At 43.6% G+C, this 21,374-nt stretch overlaps 1 protein-coding gene across 1 annotated transcript in view; it reads left to right on the top strand.

The window, feature by feature from the left end:
* Window positions 1–21,374, top strand: part of LOC109466956 (disks large homolog 1-like) — an 82,080-nt gene that overhangs the window by 53,224 nt on the left and 7,482 nt on the right. The window contains exons 9-19 of the mRNA XM_019764838.1: window positions 32–87; window positions 424–539; window positions 947–1,060; window positions 1,469–1,671; window positions 15,190–15,346; window positions 15,855–15,957; window positions 16,141–16,249; window positions 16,813–16,989; window positions 17,650–17,722; window positions 17,833–17,932; window positions 19,846–19,884. Of these exons, the coding sequence (XP_019620397.1) occupies window positions 32–87; window positions 424–539; window positions 947–1,060; window positions 1,469–1,671; window positions 15,190–15,346; window positions 15,855–15,957; window positions 16,141–16,249; window positions 16,813–16,989; window positions 17,650–17,722; window positions 17,833–17,932; window positions 19,846–19,884 (1,247 nt within the window). The remainder of the gene's footprint in view (window positions 1–31; window positions 88–423; window positions 540–946; window positions 1,061–1,468; window positions 1,672–15,189; window positions 15,347–15,854; window positions 15,958–16,140; window positions 16,250–16,812; window positions 16,990–17,649; window positions 17,723–17,832; window positions 17,933–19,845; window positions 19,885–21,374) is intronic.

Consider the following 21,374-nt stretch of genomic DNA (forward strand, 5'->3'; position numbering starts at 1 on the left):
TTGTCCCAGGGGTGGGGATCGTCGTCAGGAGGCGGCGCATTCCGTACGAAGCTGTGCAGGACATTGAACTGGTCAAGGGCACTAAAGGTAACCCCAGGGGTGGGGTTATACTCCCCAGGGGTGGGGAATGTTTCTTAGGGGTGGGGTTCATTCTCCCTAGGGATAGAGTGCCTGTGTCAAGGGTGGGGAGTGTGTAACATCAGGCCTCGAAATTAAATTTTCTTCCTATTGTCCTAGCACTGTTCCAAAAATACATTTCAATTGTCCTGAAGTGAGGATGAACTGCCCCAACCTGTTTTTGGGTTTTACTAAGTATTGTATGACTTCAACTTGAAGTCAACTTTAGTTTGCTTATGTTCACTCCTAGGCACACTATAATTGCAGAGTAGCGTTTGTGTTCAACCTTTTTTCCTGTTTCCCCAGGCCTGGGGTTCAGCATTGCCGGGGGTGTGGGGAACCAGCACATCCCTGGCGACAACGGGATTTTCGTCACCAAGATTATCGATGGCGGGGCAGCGCAGCAGGACAGCAGGCTTCTGGTATGTACACAAAAACAAAACTGTTTACAGTTACTGTAATTCACTTGTATGTGCACGGTAGCAAAAATTCACGGTCTGAAAAAGTGGACATGTTCACGGAACTATATATTCAAGGTGGTGACAGGTGCAGGAAAAAGTTCACGGTACAGAAGTGACAGTGAAAACAGTGAACATAAAAGTACTGTTAAATAATCAGGAATTACAGTACTCAAGCACCTCGGTATGATTTTGGAAATGGTCAGACGTTTCACATCCGTGAATAGTTTCTTCAGGTTGGTAAGACACTGAGTAAAGAGACTCTTGTGCAATGTTTGTTTGTTTGTTTGTTAGGTCGGTGACCGGCTGATTGCGGTAAACGGCATCACCATGGAGACGTGTTTATGTTTGTTTGTTTGTTTGTTTGTTAGGTCGGTGACCGGCTGATCGCGGTAAACGGCATCACCATGGAGAACGTGACACATGAAGAGGCCGTCTCAACCCTGAAGTCCACCGCCGACACCGTCATGCTCACCATCGCTAGGGTGAGTCTCTCAGAAATCAAATCTACGATCTTGGATGCAACAGAGACTATGGCCAGAACCATGCCTGATCATAACCCTAACCCATTCAGGCGTAGAACTAGTGCAGGCACGGTTCTGGGTACAATTAGCCAGTCAGCCCCTGACATGTAGAGATTGTGTAATACAAAGTACATAGCAGTGGAACCTTTTTTCCTCCCATGGTTCATGAACAACCTTTGCACTTAATTCATCAACATTATAAGAAATAATAGCAAATTATAACAAATAACTTTTTGTTGTTTCCTTAGTGTCCCGGGTTCATGAAGGACCTTTGTTTTTTTTCGTTAACGTATTGTCTTACTGATAACCTGTATAAATTTGATGGAAAATATGAAATAACAAGAAAGAAATGTTGTTGTTTTCCCCCAGGGTCCCGGGTTCATGAACGACTTTGCGGTTACGGAGGAGTCAGTGATGAGCATGCCCGTGGCCATGTCAGCCCCGCCTGCAGCGCCCCCTGTAGGGAACGACGTGTACAGCACCGTCGACAAGGGCAAGGTCGACATCCTGGACTCGTACGCAGGAAAACCGCCGGAACCCCTCATGGTGTCCGAGGACGAAACCATCACGAGGTGAGTAAACAAACAAACAAATATGGCTGCTTGTTTAGAGGTTAAACTTTACATCCAACACATTCAAGCTGGTGTGTTACGCCAAAGGGTGATTATACCAGCTATACAGATATAGAACACAAAAAGTTCTCTCACCTAGAGCTTTCGACCAACAAAGAAATAAACAAACAAACACGTTGGTGAAGGTTAATTAGACATCCAGGTAATAAGATATGCCAGAAAACAGTTACTCAAGCAACTGAATATGATTTTGGTCAGACATTTCAGGTACCACTAGCTTTCGTCAGTGACACTGGACATGTCAGAAATGCAGGTTTACAAGTGCGAACCATTGATTGATATGCAAATAAGTGAAGACAAAACAATCAAACATGTCTGCTGTGGTTGGCAAATGGTAGGAATGTCGGCAGAACGTACTGCACCTGGGTAAAATCCGGAAAGCAACACGCAGAACACTTCTGCAGAAATCATGGTGTAAGACAGTGATGCATGTGTGGGTGCAGTACTGTAGTCAGACAACAGGGGGCACACCTGTACTTATGTCCTTATTAACAACCTTATGCGTATATGTGTATGAAATCATTGTATGACAGACTCTCTTCTTTATTGAAACATCCTTGGTTGAAAAGATCTGTGGGCCAAATGTGCACACAAATCTTATTTCTGTTCACTCATTCTTGTATTTACTTCCATCTACTATGATTTTACTTCTCATAAGTTAAGATACTTTAATTCACTTCGTGGTAGCAAAATTCATGAGGAAAATATGCGATACATGATATCGTAACGATGACAATATCCGATATATGTTCACGGAACTGAATCTCCACAGTGGTGGGAAGGGGGTGAAAGATGAATGGTTTGATGATGATGATAGGATCACAGAAGTACAAAAGTGACCATAAAAACATTGAACATAAAAGTACCGTTTCATTTCATGTATTTATTTACCCAGGGTATAACATATTGCTGCAAGGGTGTTTTTTTTTTTAATTAACCAACAAGGAAACAAAGATGCAAATTTTAAGAATCAGGACTTACACTTTAAATTACAGTCGTGTCTTGTCTTGTCACTATAAGTTACAGTAGGTTTGCGTAAAGCCTAGTAGACAGAACTACGTTTTTCTCTGTTTCCTTTCTGGACTGTTTAGAAAATAAACCCACCTCAGCTGGGGTGAGATTCTGCAGATAAAGTCTGACTGTTTGTTTGAAGTGGCCACAGAATCTCTTTACTCTGTCATTTCTCACAAATTCCCCACATTCCAGGCGGGAAAGTTGTTTGTGTTGTCCCAGAGTGCTTTACTTTACTCCAGGACAGGCAAAGTCAGTTCTGGGTTTGTGGGTTTACATCGCAACTACAGGCTGGATTGTGTCTGTTGTGTCCAATATTTTATTATATAGTAAAATGTTAAACTTTATTCCAACACACAATTGTACAGGGATCAAATTTCATCAGGATAATTAATGACCAATCACTTCACAACGTGATCTCGCCAGAGTTTTGATTATTGCTCCCGTCACATATCAGTAAAGTCTCATGTGAATAAGGTCACGTGTTTGTAACCGTAACTCTCGCGAGATCACGTTTTGAAGTGATTGGTCATTAATTATCCTGATGAAGGCGACAGTGGTCGCTAAAAATTTGATCCCTGTACAATTGTGTGTTCGAATAAAGTTCAAAGTTTTACTATGATTACTACCAACACAGATGAATTTTCATGATAATTTTGTTATATAGTGAGATGCTTCCGTTAGAAGATTAAACCTATAATTGAAAGATTGCAGTTGAAGTGATGGGCTAGTGTCAGTGTGGCCTGTCCATGTGAGTGTGTTTGTGTGTTTGTTTGCTTGTGTGCGTGGGGTAGGTTTGCTACATTCCTGTAGGTTGTACAGCTGTGAAGGGCAGTGCTAGTTAACATGGCTGACATACCAGGGCTTACAAGGTCCAAACAGTGGAGAGTCACTTGCAAATCGCAACTTGCATGTGGTATCCTACATATTGCTGTAAGAAAGAAGATGACTGGAGTTCATCCTATATGCCTAAAGACATCGCGGGACACCTGGGCCCAATGTCTTACTCTCTAGAGTTAGTTCTTTGAACCTTTGTCTTCTCTTCTCTTCTCTTGCCTTGTCTTGTCTTGTTTCCTGGACTGGGCTAGACTGGGACTCGTTGCCACCAAGCACAGTTGGGGCATCATCACTATAAAGCTTTAAACAACTCCAGTAATCAAATGCGCAAAGATTGAGTGTAACAAGTCGTTCAGTGTGATATAGCTAGCTGCCGCCGCGCCGCGTGCCTGCGAAGCTGGTGTACATGTGTCACGCCGAAGGGCGGTTATACCTGCTATACTGATACAGATACAGGTACTGTCTTATCTTGCTCATCTAATATCTTATCACAATGAAAGGAACCCTGCTTCCCTGTCACTGAGAGACTATCCTGTTTGTTCTGACTGTTTTATCTGTTAAAAGTGCTTTTACTGTGCTGTTCTTTGGTTGTTAAAAGGTCCTTAACTGTGTTATTCTTGCACAGTGTCCTGTTGGTGCTACAGGCTATGTTATGATTCAGGTTTCCCCGTGGACACATATTTCTGTCATGTTTGTGTGCACTACAGTTTGTTATGGCTTTTCCCACACTTCTCTTATAGTCAAAACAACTCAAACCAAATCATAACATGAGTCAGTTGAAGTCTTTTATAGTCTCTCAAAAAGTCTGATGAAAAAGGATTACTGGAAGGACCCTGGGCTGATTTTAGGGTACCACCCAGAAAATAAACTACTCTTTTTGGGGCTTGTTTCTGCAGTTTTAAAAGCCCAAAGTATGAAATACTGATTCAGATTTGCTGAAGTGGGACTGTATTTGTCAATATCATACAGATTGCCTTATTCAAAATATTTCCAGTTTTGCTGTCCTGAAATTGCATTGGATGCCTTTAACCTTTAGGAAAATCAGTTTTTCTCTTGACTAGTTTTGTCAGGCTAGTTATTCCTTTCGAAGAATAGTTGCTTTTCTGCAATGTCAATTTCCTATAATTCCTATATTTTTGGGGAGGAAATAAATTTCAATGGGGAAGTATACGCTTTATACACATCCCCACAACTTGTAAGCAATGCACAGTCCCTACAGGTCCCCACAACTTGTGAACAATGCACAGTCCCTACACCTCCCCACAACTGGTTAACAATGCACAGTCCCTGTACTGATCTAAGCCTTGTTTTTCATTCAGGGCTCATCCATTTTTATTGATTAACTTAAGGACTGCAAAGTATGGGTTTGTGGAACAAAATCTATGCCGTATGTATACCTTATGGAGACGTTTTGTATCATTATAAGAGATTTTTGTACAGAATATTGATTTTTTATATAGAATAGAGATTGTGTATATACATGTATACACTCTGAATTTAAATTTTGCACAGAATAGAGGTTTTTGTAGAGAATAGAGATTTTTGTACAGAATACAGATCTTGTACAGAACAGAGATTTTTATGCAGTTCAGAGACTGTCTTGCAGCCTTGAGCCCCACTGCCTGAACAGTCCCCACTTGCTGTAATAGGCAGTTGTGTAAATGTCCTGTCCTGTAATGGCCCACATTACCAGGAAGCCTCCCCTCACTCCCACCAATCTGCCTGAGTGGCAGCCATTCAGCTCCAGGAAAACTGCTGTTATTACTGGTAATGTCAAACACTTGTGTACTGCTGCTAATGGCTCAGTGTTACACTTACTACATGTCCCTACTGCATGCTGCAGCCCAGAGCCAAGGGGGATACAGGTTCAAGTTTTATTCACATGTAAAATCTCTGTTCTGTACAAGAACCCCTATTCTGTACAAAAAACCCAGAACTTCTATTGTGACTGTGCATCACACAAACCACTCAGTCTGTAAGCCTGTAATTCTGCAGGCAACAACAGCAGGGTTATTTCTGTCTCTCAAATGGCTCTGAAATGTTCCCAGCAAATGAGAAACACTTGTACTACACAAAAATGAGAAACATTAATTTTGTACTTTACTGTATTACACAAGCCCTTCATTCCGCAAGCCGCTCGTTTAGCTTACTACACAGGATCCCCCCATGCAGTGCCTTCTATAACAGGATCCCCCCATGCAGTCCCTCCTACAACAGGATCCCCCCATGCAGTCCCTCCTAGTCCTACAACAGGATCCCCCATGCAGTCCCTCCTACAACAATTGTCTTCTTAGTGTAGAGAAATGTTCCCAGTAAGGCCATGTTGATTTGATTATATGGATGACATCCTCTGGGAACCCCAAAACTGATGCGCGCGTGCGAATAAAAAAAGAAGTTTTGCAAAAAAAAAAAGTTGCTTTCACTATGAAATCTACGTGGTCAAGAAGGTGGAACAAATGGCACAGAATATGTTATGGCGAATAATCTACTCTTCGAATTCATTTCTTTACATTTTTGTCTTTTTTCCTTTGATTTTGACATTCTACGACATTGGTTTCGTTTCTAAATGTTTTCCTTGCAACTAATGGTATATTTTGCCCATTTAGCAACTGTTTTGCACGATTTACAGTATGGTTGAAAACTTTTTTTTTTTTGGAAACGGCCGAAAATTCATGCGCGCGCGGATGTCATCCATATAATCAAATCAACATGGCCTAAATGGGAAACACTTGTAGTACACGTGGTACTTTACTGCATTACACAAACCCATCATTAGCAGCCCTGCCCAGATCCATGCATTACACATGTTATCCTGCAGGCTTCAGGCTGTATAATGTGGTGTATTGTGCAGAGTTAGGAGTAATGTCAGTAATGACAGGACTGGGTCACCTTGGCTGGCCTTGGGGCTGACGAACTAGCCTATTCAGACTGTACTGAGGTCCTGGGAAGTTTGGTACCCAGGCTAGAGATGAGCTAGCTAGGAGCTAGCCTGTACAGTCTGTACTGAGGCCCTGAGAAGTCTGGTACCCAGGCTAGGTTCAGTATGTATTGTGCAGAGTAATGACAGGACTGGGTCACCTTGGCTGGCCTTGGCTGCTCCCTGGGGCTTACAGACAGGTCAGGCCTTACTAGGTGTGAAATATTCCTAAAGGTAAATTATTCCTTCTTTTCATCCACACAGACTTGGGAATAACCGGAATTCTGGTGGTTTGGGTGGAAATTTTCCTGAATGTAAATTTCAGGATCCAGTTTCCTGGTGGATAATTGTTTCCAGAGACATTCGGCACCCCCATTCTTGTCCATAAGTGGACCCTCCCGGCTGTGTTTGTGTGTGTAACCAGGCTGTACCAACCCCCATGTGGGGGTGTTAATTGTAGTGGTTTTACCGGTATGACGTCTATTGTTGTCCTGTCCCAGCATGCAGTGCGGGAGGCGTGTACAAACACTGATGACATCAGCAATGTTTGTGTGGTTCCAACGTTCCGCGGGAGGGGGTGAGTTTGTGAATGGTTCGACCCTGCTGTAACCTGTTGTGCCTCCCCCCTGCTGTGAGTTGGTACAGCCCAGGTCAACGTTCCCCCAGTAGAGTGGCTTGTCTCTCGGCTTCAGCAGTGGCAGTTCCTAACCTTTCCCCTGCCAGTCCCCAACACGCACTTCTGTATAAAGGCAGCCATTGTTGGCAGCTTCCTCCAGCCGGGATTGTTACAGCACGGTCCCCTGCGGGGAGGGTTCATCAGTGGCGTGTGCAGGGAGGTGGAAATCCTGTCTGAGGCGTGGGGAGGGCGACAAACACCTTAAGGAGGCACCATGAGTCGAGCTGCCTCCTTCTTCCGACGCTCCCGCTCCTTCCGACTGAGCCGTAAGAAGAAGTTTGACGAGAAGAACAGGTAAAATGTCTTCAGGTGTGCAGAAGGGCGGGGCAGACAGGTAAAGGTGTTCTTCCTCACACAGGTGTGGTTAAGGCTGGTGTGGGATCATCATGGCCGACCTTTGCTCAGTGTTTTGTGTACAGACAGGCACAAACCCACAGCTTCTATATACAAGGCAGAAGTTTTGGCTTCCCCACATTTATAACATGTTGTTAGGCATTTTTATTAGGTTTACCTTTTTGTAGTGATAGCATTTTTGTAGTGATAGCATATTGGATACTGCCTTGCCAGTGATACTATCTTTTCAGACATGTACAAACCCACAGCCTGTATATACAAGTTATAACCCACAGGCACAAGTTTTGGCTTCCCCACATTTCTGACATTTGTTAGGCATTTTTATTGGGTTTACCTTTTTGTGCTGATAGCATTTTTTGGGGCAGCCAAAAAGTGGCTGTTGGACTGCCAGTATTAGTGATACTATCTACTAGTAGTATCTTGCCAGCCATGCATGTACATGTAGAAACCACAACCATTATAGTATACAGCCTGCCATGTACCCTCCGAGCAGAAGTTTTGGCTTCAAAACTATTTCTGACATGTTTTTAGGCATTTTTACTAGCTTTTTGTTCTAATCTAAGTGAAACCATTTTTTAGCCAACTTTACGGTAGCATATTGGATACTGTCCCGCCAAATGATACCATCTTGCCAGTCTGATACCATCTTGTAGCCTGGAAAAGATCTGTTCAGAGATCAGTTTTATTGTCCTTTCCTCCCAACACAGACTTGTTGCTGTATGAGGGAAAATCCGTCATCATTGTTTCTACTGGTTACAGTTAGGACAGTGTGATTAGGACAGTTTTGTTTGTACAGGCTGTGGCCAGCATTGTCAGGGTTTTGTCCAGGCTGTATCTAATTTCTAAGGCATCAGGACATAGCTGTTGGTATTACACTTACAGTGGGGACATGTATATACTATAACATACAACATATAAGTTGTGTATATGTAAAGTGTTTCTGCTGGTTAGAGTTAGGACAGTGTGATTAGGACAGTTGTTTGTACAGGCCTGGCCAGCATTGTCACACCGCCTGTTTAAATATGCAGGAATCCGTGCCCCCCTCCCGACAGCTTTTGTCCCACCTGTGCAAGCTTTTGTCTCACTGTTAGTGGTGTTATACCAGGTCTGAACCTAAACCTGGTCAATATTGTACACTTAGAACTGTTACTGTTCCAAACTCTCTTCAGTAAAGCAACAAAAAGGCCTTTTGTATGAACCTAATACTGTAATTACTGAACTTTAGTTCATGGTAGCAATATTTTATAGTCTGAGAAAAATGGACATGTTCACAGTACTTAGCGACAGGTGCAGGAAAAAGAAAGTCCAGGAATTATTTGTTAACTATAATGATAAGTTCACAGTACAGAAGTGACATAAAAGTACAGTGAAAAAATCAGGAATTACAGTAGCTGAAAGTGTTGGTGAGACATGGCAATCGGACATGGTTTTAGAGTGTCTAGCCGGAAAGGTGATTTTCCGGGTTTGTTTTAGTACTTAGAACGAGATGTGTGTATGGAGGATACTTGGTCACACTTAACTGGCTCCATTAGCTTTGTGTAGCTAATCTTCCAGTACATGTAGTTTTAAAAGAAACATACAATATTTGAAAAAAAAATTACACAATAGTTTTTTTCTATTACTAATACAAACTTACACAAAAAGGCACAAGAATCTCCATTTGAAATATGTTTTTAGCTTTATGTAGCTAATATTCCTGTAGGTACAAAAGAAACATACAATAAGAAATTACACAATAGTTTTTCTATAATTACAGCTAATTTACAAACATACACAAATTTTACAGCAACGAAGGCTTACATATGTACGGGAATTCCCAGCTGAACTGTGTTTTTAGATGCAGATTTTGGGTTGTCTGTTTCGACTGTAGCCTGGCTGTTGTCACAATAACAAAATTAATTACTCAACAGTTTTCTATTAAGAGTATTATAGCTGTTTACAAACATTGCAAAAGGCTTACTAGTACTTACATATTTACAAGGAACTGCAGCCAAAATGTGTTTTTAGATGGATTGTGTTAGCCTGCGTAGCAGGCTTATAGAACTGGGGGTTTGGTGGTCTTCGGCTGTTTTCTGATTGGCCTCCGTAGCAGGCTTATAGAACTGGGGGTTTGGTGGTCTTCGGCTGTTTTCTGATTAGCCCAGTTCTAAAAACGGGGGTAATTCAACCAGGCCGGCTATGTTGTCTATATGCAATCAGAAAATAGCCCAAAGACCCTGAAGACCCCCAAACCCCCCAGGTTTGGCATGCTGTGGAGGCTAAGATTGTGTGTTGTCTGTGTGGCTGTAGCCTTGCTGTTGTTATGCTAATGTGTGTGAGTTATGGGGCTGCCAGCAGGAAAAACTGCTGCGGATAAACCCGGATAATTGGAGGTAATTGTGGGGTGGGGAGGGGGGCGGTCGCTGTTAAACTGACGTCTTACTTTGGGGAACCTGACACAGGTTCACCTTTCTTGTCACTTAGGTCGATTCTGAATTCATTTTTGGCAAATGAAAATTAACATACTAAGTACAAGTACCCCATACAACTTATGATTAATTTATGTGAAGAATTAAGGTAGTTCTGAGTTAAAACCTTTTTCTGGCATTAATTTTTGGTGTAAGTTAAGTCTTTTGTTTCGTCCTGAACACTTCTTTTTTTTGGAGACAATGTTCTGACTAAACATCAGAATTTTCCAGATCAGTGTTGGGTTGTTGTCAGGTTTGCATGTCCAGTGTGTGTCAATTTTTGTTCTTACATGTAGGTTTACAAATTACAATACTTGTAGGACCAGTACAGTACTACAGTACCAGTGTGGGATTGTTGTCAGGTCATAAAAGCCAGTGTGTTCTGAGGTCTGTATGGACCAGTGTAAATGTTGTGAGGTTACATGTATGTAGGACAAGTGTGTGTGCACGCATGTTGTCAGTTGTATATGATGGGACCAGTGTGTAAGGTATGAAGTAAATGTTGTGATGTTACATGTATTATGAGGGGGCTGTGTGTTCTGTGGTCTGTATGGACCAGTGTGTCAATGTTCTGAAGTTACATGTATGTAGGACAAGTGTGTACATGTATGCAATTGTCAGGTTTACAGTGCCAGTATGTGACTTCGAGTGTCAGATTTACATGATGGGGCCAGTGGTTTGTATGGAGTAGTGTGTAAATGTTGTCAGGTTTACAATGCCATCCAGGGCTGTTTGGGCAGGCAGGAATGACCACATGTGTCGGGGGAATTTCAGAAGATCCATTTTGTCTGGACGTTATACTTCATTTCTCAGTTCTGCATATTTTACAAGTCTGAAAAAACTTTGACAACAGGTTGAGTATAAATTTGCAGATGTACTCAAGCCCCAAATATGCTATAGTTGGCTTCTACGTCATATAGTACAATGTGCTTTGATTAATAGTACCTTATCTGAAGGCATCAGGACATTACTGTTGGTATTACAGTGTGGACATGTATAACATACAACATATAAGCTGTGTATATATAAACACTTGTTATCTTCTTTCTACAGTGTGAGACATAAAAGCATGGTGAACATTTTACACACCGCAAGTAGAAAATTGCCCGTATAAAACGGCATGTGCAAGGAGACATTTCCAAAAGTGCCACTTAACAGCTGTGTCCATAATATCACCAGGGTCCATAATATCGCCACCTTGAGAAACAGTGTACTTTAAGATATTTCTACTGCAACATACCCTAGGTATGTACATTTGATGTGTGAAGGAGTGCATACCAAAAGTATGTTGCAGTAAAAATATCTTTAAGCACACTGTTTCTCAAGGTGGCAATATTATGGACCCTGGTGATATTATGGACACAGATGTTACCCCTTTCTCCAGCCAGACTGGAGTGTTTCTGGGTTTAAAGGCATCTAATGCTATTTCTGGGAAGTGTTACTTAGATAACTCCTGTATTTTCTGGGTGGTACCCCAAAAATCAGCCCATTTTGCATTGAAAGGCCAAAGAAAATTGCCCGTGTAAATCGGTGTGTGCGAGAAGACATTTCCAGAAGTGCCACTTACTCCTTTAAGGAGGTACCATTAATTCCTTAAGGAGGTGCCATTACTGAAAATTACCCGACACAACTCCCCTCACAGTCTGTCTGAAGGGCCATCAGCTGATTACCATGTCATACATAGAACGTAGGGAAGCTAGTATTAGGCCACACCAATTTAATTTCTTGGTTCTCTGATTTTTTCAGAAAAAATAAGAAGCGACGGGGTGAAAAAAAAAAGAATAAAAACAGGTCTAGGCATCCTATTATAGCAGCAAAACTAAAAAAAATATTCTGCCTGATATTGACATTTACTGCCATTTTCAAATTTTTATCCTGCACGTCTCAAATGTAGACAGCATGGATCACTCAAAAAATTGTTCAGAAACCACTGCCATTATTTCATTTATAATTCTACATACTAGGTGATAACAATTAATGCAGCAAATAAAATTAGTTACCCACATACACCAACATGTATGTATGTATGTATGTACAAGCCCAGTACTGGTGCAGGCAAGGTGCAGGTAGACATGAGAAATACCTGCAAAGCTCCAGTTTTACCTGCACTAGCCTGCATATACCAGGTGTAGATGTGATGTCATACAGTGTGTGGGTACACGTGCCTGTGTGATGTCATACAGGTGTGCATTGTTATGCACAGGTGTGTCTGGATCTGTTTCTCACAGGTGTGAAAAGGTGTTAATTGGAGCATTGTTAGCCTGAAGTGACCCACAGGTTATTGGGCAGAAGTCTTCTGATTTTGGCTCCATGTCAAAATGGGGAACAGTTTTTTTTTGCATGTGAAAAATAAAAGTCCTTGAAATATGTTAGAAAACATTCAGTATTACCAAATTCTTAGACACTCACTAAAATGTCCTGTGGTATAATTTTCCATATCTGTTAGCCAAATTTTGTATTAAAATTTCGGTCCCTTGAGAACTTGTGGACTAAGTCGATTACAGTTACAGCCTTTAGCTGAACCTCAAGGATTCTGCTTTTGTATCTGCACTGTTATTTAGCAGCCGTTTTTCTAGTTCTGCTGTTGAAGACCAGCCAGGCGTGTAAATTATGATTAAATGTGACATTTGCCCTGCTGCTGTGTCGACACAGGTAATAATTAGCTGCTTTAGAGTCGGGTGATTTTGTCCTTTGTTAGGGCACACTAATTTATTTCTTGGTTTGTGGATTCAAAAACACGGCTGAACTGGGAGAACAATATTGCCATACACAGTTTCAAGTACGGAATGTAGCTTGATTCAAGTTATGTTCCCTAAATTGCATTCATCCTGTATTCTAGCTGAAGTTTTTGTTTGAAAACTAAGAAAATGTAATGCTTTGATGATGCCTTTTAAAACTTTTAAATTAAAGGCTACAGAGAGCTGATGATTTGTCCTTGGTGGAGGAATGAGACTCATATGAAGACTTGAATGTTAATAATGATATACATCAGGATAGTGTTGTTTAAAATTAGTAGGTATTAGTGACTTTGTAAATTTTGTTTTTCAAGCCCTAAAAACTGCACTGGGCACCTTCAAACCTTATAATTACATCAGGCTGAGATGTTTGTGGAATTCAGCTCCAGGTGCACCTCTAAGGAAGTCAGGAGGAAATCTTAAGGAAGTGGTTGTCTTGGAATTGAGGAAGTGTCTCAAATAGCCTAGCCTATGGCAAGTTCATAATCTGGTCTTGGGACTAGCCTGGAAACAGTCTGGGACCCAGGCTAGGAGCTAGCCTGTGTAGGCCCAGGGAGCAGTCTGGCACCCAGGCTAACACACCTTCAGTCTGCCCTATAACTTATGTATAAGTAAGTATAATAGTGTCCATATCCAGACAGCCCCAGGGAACAGTCTGGGACCCAGGCTAGGAGCTGGCCTGTGTAAGCCCAGGAAACAGTCTTGGACCCAGGCTAGAACACCTTCAGTCTGCCCTATAACTTGTGTATAAGTAAGTTTAATGGTGACTATTATGTTCATATCCAGACAGGCCCAAGGAACAGTCTGGGACCCAGGCTAACACACCTCAGTCAGCCCTATAACTTATGTATAAGTAAGTATAATAGTGTCCATATTCTAGACAGGCCAGGAAACAGTCTGAAACCCAGGCTAACACACCTCAGTCAGCCCTATAACTTACGTATAAGTAAGTATAATAGTGTCCATATCCAGATAGCCCCAGGAAACAGTCTGTGACCCAGGCTAGGAGCTGGCCTGTGTAGGCCCTAGAAACAGTCTGGGACCCAGGCTAACACACCTTCAGTCTACCCTATAACTTATGTATAAGAAAGTATAATGGTGACTATTATATGTATATCCAGACAGGAAGTTTCTGCCCTGTATTGTCACCCCTGACCTAGCTGGGTCGTCGGCATGGTAACGCCCCAGTTGACCCTCAGGTCACACATTCCGGTGTCCCACAGTCCTTTGTGCTGGGAGATTTCACTGCATTCCTGCGGATCAGCCGCTTGTATTGTTTCTCACCAGGCAGAAAAACTAGTCACTAAGAACTGATGTACAGATGTGAGAGTGTAGAAGTGACATGGGGAGGGGACATGTACACTTAGGCTGGTGGGTGGACACAACACTGTTTACATACATAACTGTTCTGTTGTTCTTTCGGAAATGTTTTATACATGGAGACCGTGAGACGCCTCATATTATACCTATACATATAAAAAAGTGTTTGTGTCAAGTTTTTCAGTACTTCAATGACTTAGAATAGACCTATAGATGAAAGTGTTGTGATAGTTGACATGGGGGAAACATGGTGGATAGTAGGTGGATCTGATACCGTTTCACCTACATTATAACTGTTCTGTTGGGAAATATTTTATATGACTAGAGACTTCTCATAGGCACACCTATTCTGTAGATAAAGGTGTTCTAATGGATCTTATCAGTGCTGAAGGTCTGTTGTGACCCAGTTATTATAATATCTGACATGGGCAGGCTAGGAGACCAGGTGGATAGTAGGTGGATCTGACACTCTTTTACCTAACAGAGTAACTGTTCTGGTGAGAAGGGTTTTGACACATGAAATTATAGCCATCATACCTCAGGATAAAAGTATTCAAATGGCTCTTATCTGGCTCTGTTGTGACCTAGTTGTTATGGCTAACATGTGTGTGTGTGGGGGGGGGGGCAGGCACTGTTGTCAGTACTACTTGTGCTGATAACAGTGTCATATTTTTCATTACACTTACAATACCATTTTGTTGAATGGTTGTGAGATTGTGAGAATTTCACAGTGGCTTCAGGGCAAAGGTTTTGGACTGACATGTTCAGTTTCGCTCAAAGTCTGTCAGACAAAAATACTTTCAAAATTGTTGTGATGAACTTAACAAAAGAAAAGTGTGTGCAGGTACATAAGTTTGTTACCTCAGAACTTGTGAATAAGAATCTCTAATGTTTTCTTATCACTGAAGCTGTTTTTATGTTACCTTATATCTGGAGGGAACTTTGAAAAGAAAAGTATCTGGCTGTCATTATTGTGTCTGCGTGTGTGCATGGACGTAAGCCAGGTATATGTTTACAACTTCACACTAATGTTTTTTTTTTCTCAGGGAACCAGCTGGCACCATGACTTTCCAAATAACATTAGTGGGGAGGGGGGCACTGTAGTGAGTCATGCGTATGCTGTACTTATGCTAATGTTTGTTTGTTTGTTTGTTTGTTTAGGGAACCCCGTACGGTGACCTTGAAGAAAGGGAACACCGGTTTAGGGTTCAACATCGTGGGAGGAGAAGATGGGGAGGGCATCTTCATATCTTTCATCCTGGCCGGCGGGGTCGCCGACCTCAGTGGAGAGCTCAGGAGAGGAGACCAGATCTTATCGGTGAGGGTTGCCATGGCGATGACCAATCAGAAGCAATTAAAATCATGACCTTTCACCCTGGTAATGTTGAAAGGAGTAATATCATAATTTTGTCTATTATAGCTCCCAAGTCCTCTGGAGAGGAGAGGATGTAGGACTCAGGAGCTATAATAGTTTTGGTAACCAGGCTAGTATTCACCACACTTCTATCCCTGGGGTTGTTTCTCCATTCAAAATGAGTTTGTCAAAGCTAGTTTCGTAGATGATGGGTAAACGTGTAGTATTATCCTGCCTGGTCTTACTCTCAAACCGGTTAGACAAGCAGAAACTGTTTTTTTCCAAAGTATGTGTATATGTGAATATAAGGATTTTTCCACCTGAGGATAGCAGGACAGAAAGTGTGTCAATATTTCCCATGAGCTGAGTCATGGTTCAGAGTCATGTCGTTGTGCCATGATGTAACCCCTGTGGTGTCTCACACGGACGTTGTGCCCTGATGTAACCCCTGTGAATGTTGTTGCTGCTGCAGGTAAATGGAGAGGACCTGTCGACCGCGACACACGAGGAGGCAGCGGCCGCCCTGAAGGGAGCCGGCGACACAGTCACAATCGTCGCCCAGTACAGGCCAGAAGGTAGGTCACATGATCAGTCACATGATCGGTCACATGACAGAAAGACCATGGTCGTAGCACACAACCAACTTTTTTTTTTCCATAAAATGCAGTTTTTGCTCTAATACCAAAGTTGTCAGTTGTTTGTAAGCATTTATTGTCTGGGTTTTGCCTCAGTTGTTTATCAGACTTTTCTTGTTCCAGATTATAACCGGTTTGAGGCGAAGATCCACGACCTTCGGGAACAGATGATGAACAGCTCGGTCAGCCCCGGCAGCCTGAAAACCAGCCAGAAACGGTCGCTCTATGTTAGGTCAGCAGCTCTGTTTCACTGTTATTGTGCAGTACTGGTTAGTGGTTAGTGGTTCCACCCCCCTCCCCCCTGCAGTTGTTAGAAGTATTGTGAATTTAGTGAATGACCTTTTTGCACCCCCTCCCCCTTTCAGGGCTGTTATTGTAGTGGTTATTGGTGTCCTTGTCCCTTCACCAATGTTTCATGTATTTAGTGAATGACCTTGTTCCGCCCCCCTCCCCCCTGCAGTGGATAGTAGTTAGTAGTTGTGAATGACCTTGTTGCGCCCCCTCCCCCCTTTAGGGCTCTGTTTGACTGTTGTAGTGGTTAGAAGTGAATGACCTTGTTGCGCCCCCCTCCCCCCTTTCAGGGCTCTGTTTGACTGTTATTGTAGTGGTTAGTGGTGAATGACCTTGTCCCTTGACCAATGTTCCATGTATTTAGTGAATGAACTTGTTCTGCCCCCCTCCCCCTGCAGTGGATAGTAGTTAGTAGTTGTGAATGACCTTTATCCTGCCCCCCTGTAGTGGATAGTAGTTAGTAGTTGTGATTGACCTTTATCCTGCCCCCCTCCCCCCTTACAGGGCTCTGTTTGACTACGACAAGACGAAGGACTCCGGGCTGCCGAGCCAGGGACTCAGCTTCAAGTTCGGCGACATTCTGCACGTGGTGAACGCCAGCGACGACGAGTGGTGGCAGGCGCGGCTCGTCACAGCCACAGGAGAGGAGGAGGGCCTCGGAGTCATCCCCAGCAAGAGGAGGTAGGCACGGAGACTGCTGCCATGGTTACTGTCGCCATGCTACTGTCGTCATGGTTACTGTTATTATGGTTACTGTTGTCATGGTTACTGTCATGGTTTCTGTCATCATGGTTACAGTTGCCATGGTTACTGTCGTCATGGTTACTGTCACCATGGTTACTGCTGTCATGCTGACTGTTGCCCTGGTGACTAGTCATGGTTACTGTCATCATGGTTACTGTCATCATGGTTACAGTTGCCATGGTGACTGTCGTCATGGTTACTATTGCCATGGTGACTAGTCATGGTTACTGCTGTCATAGTAACTTCTCACAGCTGTCTTAGTTACTGTTATGGTTACTGCCGTCCAGTAAGAGGTCAATTCTAATTTGCTGTACTGTTATATCAGAAGGTCAAATTTCACCCTGGTCATCATAGTTACAGTTGCCATGGTTACTAATCAAGCTGGGTTCAGGAGGGACAGTTGCAGCTTTGCTGTGTAGTAATCTTATCTGAAGTCTGAATGACTAAACAACACACACCTGTACACTGATTCTACTTAAAGCTATGGCTTTAAAATGTGTGCAACATGCAGCTCGTTTGCCACAGTTGTAGCAGCTGTGAAAGTTGCCAGGTTGGGTGGACAATATGTAACAAAGTTGTTGCCATTTTTTGTTGCAGAGTGGAGAGGAAAGAAAGAGCTCGGTTGAAACAAGTCAAGTTTACCAGAGGAACACTCGAGCCTGGGAGCAGGGTAGGTCTGACTGACATTACAAACATGTTTGTGAAGTTTCAAAGTTTGAATTTAACTTAAATGATAGTAACTTAAGTAAGTGCTGATCCTGATTGTTTCTCCCCCTGCAGTCATCATTGAGCGACAAAAGGAAGAAAAATCTGGTTTTGTCTCGGAAATTCCCCTTCTACAAGAACAAAGATTCTGACATGGACACAAGTGATATGGAACGTGAGTACACCTGTGCCTAGCTGCATCTCAGCTGAACAGTTCTGTTGCTTTTAGAATCCCTCATGATGTAAATTGAAATGTGTAGTTTTGATATTATTGTTAGTGAGTGATATTATGTCTTCTTGGTGATATTTCTTCTCTTTTCTTCCTGTGTTAGGGTAGGGTTAAAGGTAGAGTTCAGAATCTGTAGTCAATGTTACCCTCCTTCCTGAGCTGTGAGCTGTGTTATAGGTTAGGGGTTAAGTGTCGGAGGTTAGGGGTCATGTAGTGATGTTGTTTCCTGCTCTCTTCTCTTCTCCCTGCTGCTTGAGTGGGGGTTAGAAGTTGGGGGTTGAATGTTAGAGGTCAGGGGTTAAGTGTTAGAGGTTAGGGGTTAGGGGTTAAATGTCAGAGGTTAGGGGTGATTTAGTGATGTTGTTTCCTGCTCTCTGCTCTCCTCCCTGCTGCCTAGGTGGGGGTTAAAGTTTGGGTTAGGGGTTAAGTGTCAGAGGGTAGGGGTTAAGTGTGAGAGGTTAGGGGTGATGTAGTGATGTTGTTTCCTGCTCTCTCTCTCCTCCCTGCTGCCTGGCGGATCAGTGGCCATCAGACATGATGGCAAGTCTGTGTCCAACAGTGACTGCTGGGAAGGTGTGACTCTCTGCCTGTCCTCTCCAGAAACTCGCTCCTCACCATCTTAAGACTTCCGCCAAGACGTAACCAAAACCCAAGACGTAGCACCATACTGTGAAACATTTGACAAAACGTCCTGAAAGAAATATAGCAGTAAAAGTGAATCTGTAACCCGATTGGAAATTGCTGGTGAAAGTACCAGTACAGCAACATAAAGAATTAGCAGACAGACTTTGTGAAATGCATGTCGCAGATCATACTGTAATTGCTCCTTCAAAGCAAGCTATCTTTCTTGCAAAATTGTTTTGTGAAAATGGCCTGAGGAAACTAGTACTAGAAAAGGAAACATTTCTTAGTCCGAACCTTGGGAAGGCCATTGTAGCCGTGTCGCCTGGTGAGGTTCTAAGCTGATGAGGGGCGTGTCTGGTATCTCTACTGTGCTGATGACTCTAGCATAGACTGTTGGTGCTGTATGTTTCTGTTGATGATGTTTAAAAAGTAAATTTGTACAACACAAACAGAGGACTGATACAGTTGCTTTCAGACGTTCCCAGAACTGTGCCTGTCTAGTTCTATGCCTGCATGGGTCAGGGTTAGGATCAGGCACGGTTCTGGATAGTCTACCCGCTTATCCAAGAACATTATAAGATTTGCCCCAGGCACAGTTCTGGATACATCTGCATGTGTACTATCCAGAACTGCACCTGATCATGGTTCTGGATAAAGCACAATTCTGGATACACATGTACTATCCAGAACTGTACCTGAGCTTGGTTCTGGATAAAGCATGGTTCTGTGAGCTGTGCAGCAGCTGTTTCGGTCCTCTGTTTGTTTAGCTCCGTGGCAGAAAGGATCTTCCTCAGAGAAAACTCCTGTTGTTAAATTCTGAATGAATATCTTGAAAATATGAATTATGTAAATAAGTGACAATGTAGGGAGATCCTTTTTTGTCAGTGGTACTGGGTAACTCATGTGTTACCTACAGTACCTAGATCTATCAATAGTACAAGGGTACTCAGGTCCTCACTATGGTACCTTCACTGTCAGAGGTTTCTGTGGTTCCTACAGATTTGTTACCATGGTACTTGGGTACTGAGGTCTGGCCTGTGGTACCCACAGTACCAGTAGAAGCGACCATGGTACCTGGGTACCCACAGTGCCTATAGAAGTGACTGTGGTACCTGCAGATTTGTTGCGATGGTACCCAGGTACCCACAGTACCTGTAGGAGTGACCATGGTACCTGAGTACCCTCAGTACCTGTAGTTCTGCGTGAATATCTGACCCCCTGCATTGCTCCCACAGAGGTGTCCACTAACGCCAGTGATAGCGAGAGTAGCTACCGTAAGTTTGCCGTTCCTACCAACATCCTCATCCTCATACAACAGCGCCTCCTATCCTGCAGTTCCTCTGATTTACCCATACAACAGCGCCTCCTATCCTGCAGTTCCTCTGCTTTACCCATACAACAGCTCCCCCTATCCTGCAGTACCTCTGCTCCACCACCCATACAACAGCTCCCCCTATCCTGCAGTTCCTCTGCTCCACTACCCATGCAACAGCTCCCCCTATCCTGCAGTTCCTCTGCTCCACTACCCACACAACAGCTCCCCCTATCCTGCAGTACCTCTGCTCCACCACCCATACAACAGCTCCCCCTATCCTGCAGTTCCTCTGCTCCACTACCCATACAACAGCTCCTCCTATCCTGCAGTACCTCTGCTTCACCACCCATACAACAGCTCCCCCTATCCTGCAGTTCCTCTGCTCCACTACCCATACAACAGCTCCCCCTATCCTGCAGTACCTCTGCTCCACCACCCATACAGCAGTGCCTCCTATCCTGCAGTTCCTCTGCTCCACCACCCATACAACAGCTCCTCCTATCCTGCAGTTTCTCTGCTCCACCACCCATACAACAGCTAGCTCCTCCTGTCCTGCAGTTCCTCTGCTCCACCACCCATACAACAGCTCCTCCTATCCTGCAGTTCCTCTGCTTTACCCATACAACAGCGCCCCCTATCCTGCAGTTCCTCTGCTCCACCACCCATACAACAGCTCCTCCTATCCTGCAGTTCCTCTGCTCCACCACCCATACAACAGCTCCTCCTATCCTGCAGTTTCTCTGCTCCACCACCCATACAACAGCTCCCCCTATCCTGCAGTTCCTCTGCTCCTCCACCCTTACAACAGCTAGCTCCTCCTGTCCTGCAGTTCCTCTGCTCCACCACCCATACAACAGCGCCTCCTATCCTGCAGTTCCTCTGCTCCAAAAACCATACAACAGCTCCTCCAATCCTGCAGTTTCTCTGCTCCACCACCCATACAACAGCTAGCTCCTCCTATCCTGCAGTACCTCTGCTCCACCACCCATACAGCAGTGCCTCCTATCCTGCAGTTCCTCTGCTCCACCACCCATACAACAGCTCCTCCTATCCTGCAGTTTCTCTGCTCCACCACCCATACAACAGCGCCCCCTATCCTGCAGTTTCTCTGCTCCACCACCCATACAACAGCTCCCCCTATCCTGCAGTTCCTCTCAGCCTAGCCTGGAACAGCCTTTTCCCTGGGATTCTACTTTCATCAGTCTTTTTGAAGCAAAAGATTACTGGAGTAAAACCTTGTAGAATGTTGAGCTGTTTTCTCATTTCAAAGAGAAACTGGAGTCAGGAAAGCCCCTGGCAGAGTCTTTCTAATAGTCTGAAACTTAGCCATGACTGCTGAAACCCAGGAAGTGTCTGTTCCAGGCTAAGTTTTCTCCCTTCAGTGTCTCTGCTGCCTCCCCTGTGGTAAATAACAACAGTCTCCCTTCATAGGAACTGACTCCATGTCCA

This window comes from Branchiostoma belcheri, unplaced genomic scaffold (genome assembly GCF_001625305.1).
Source record: "Branchiostoma belcheri isolate BF01 breed outbred unplaced genomic scaffold, Haploidv18h27 scaffold172, whole genome shotgun sequence".
Taxonomy (NCBI): Eukaryota; Metazoa; Chordata; class Leptocardii; order Amphioxiformes; family Branchiostomatidae; genus Branchiostoma; species Branchiostoma belcheri.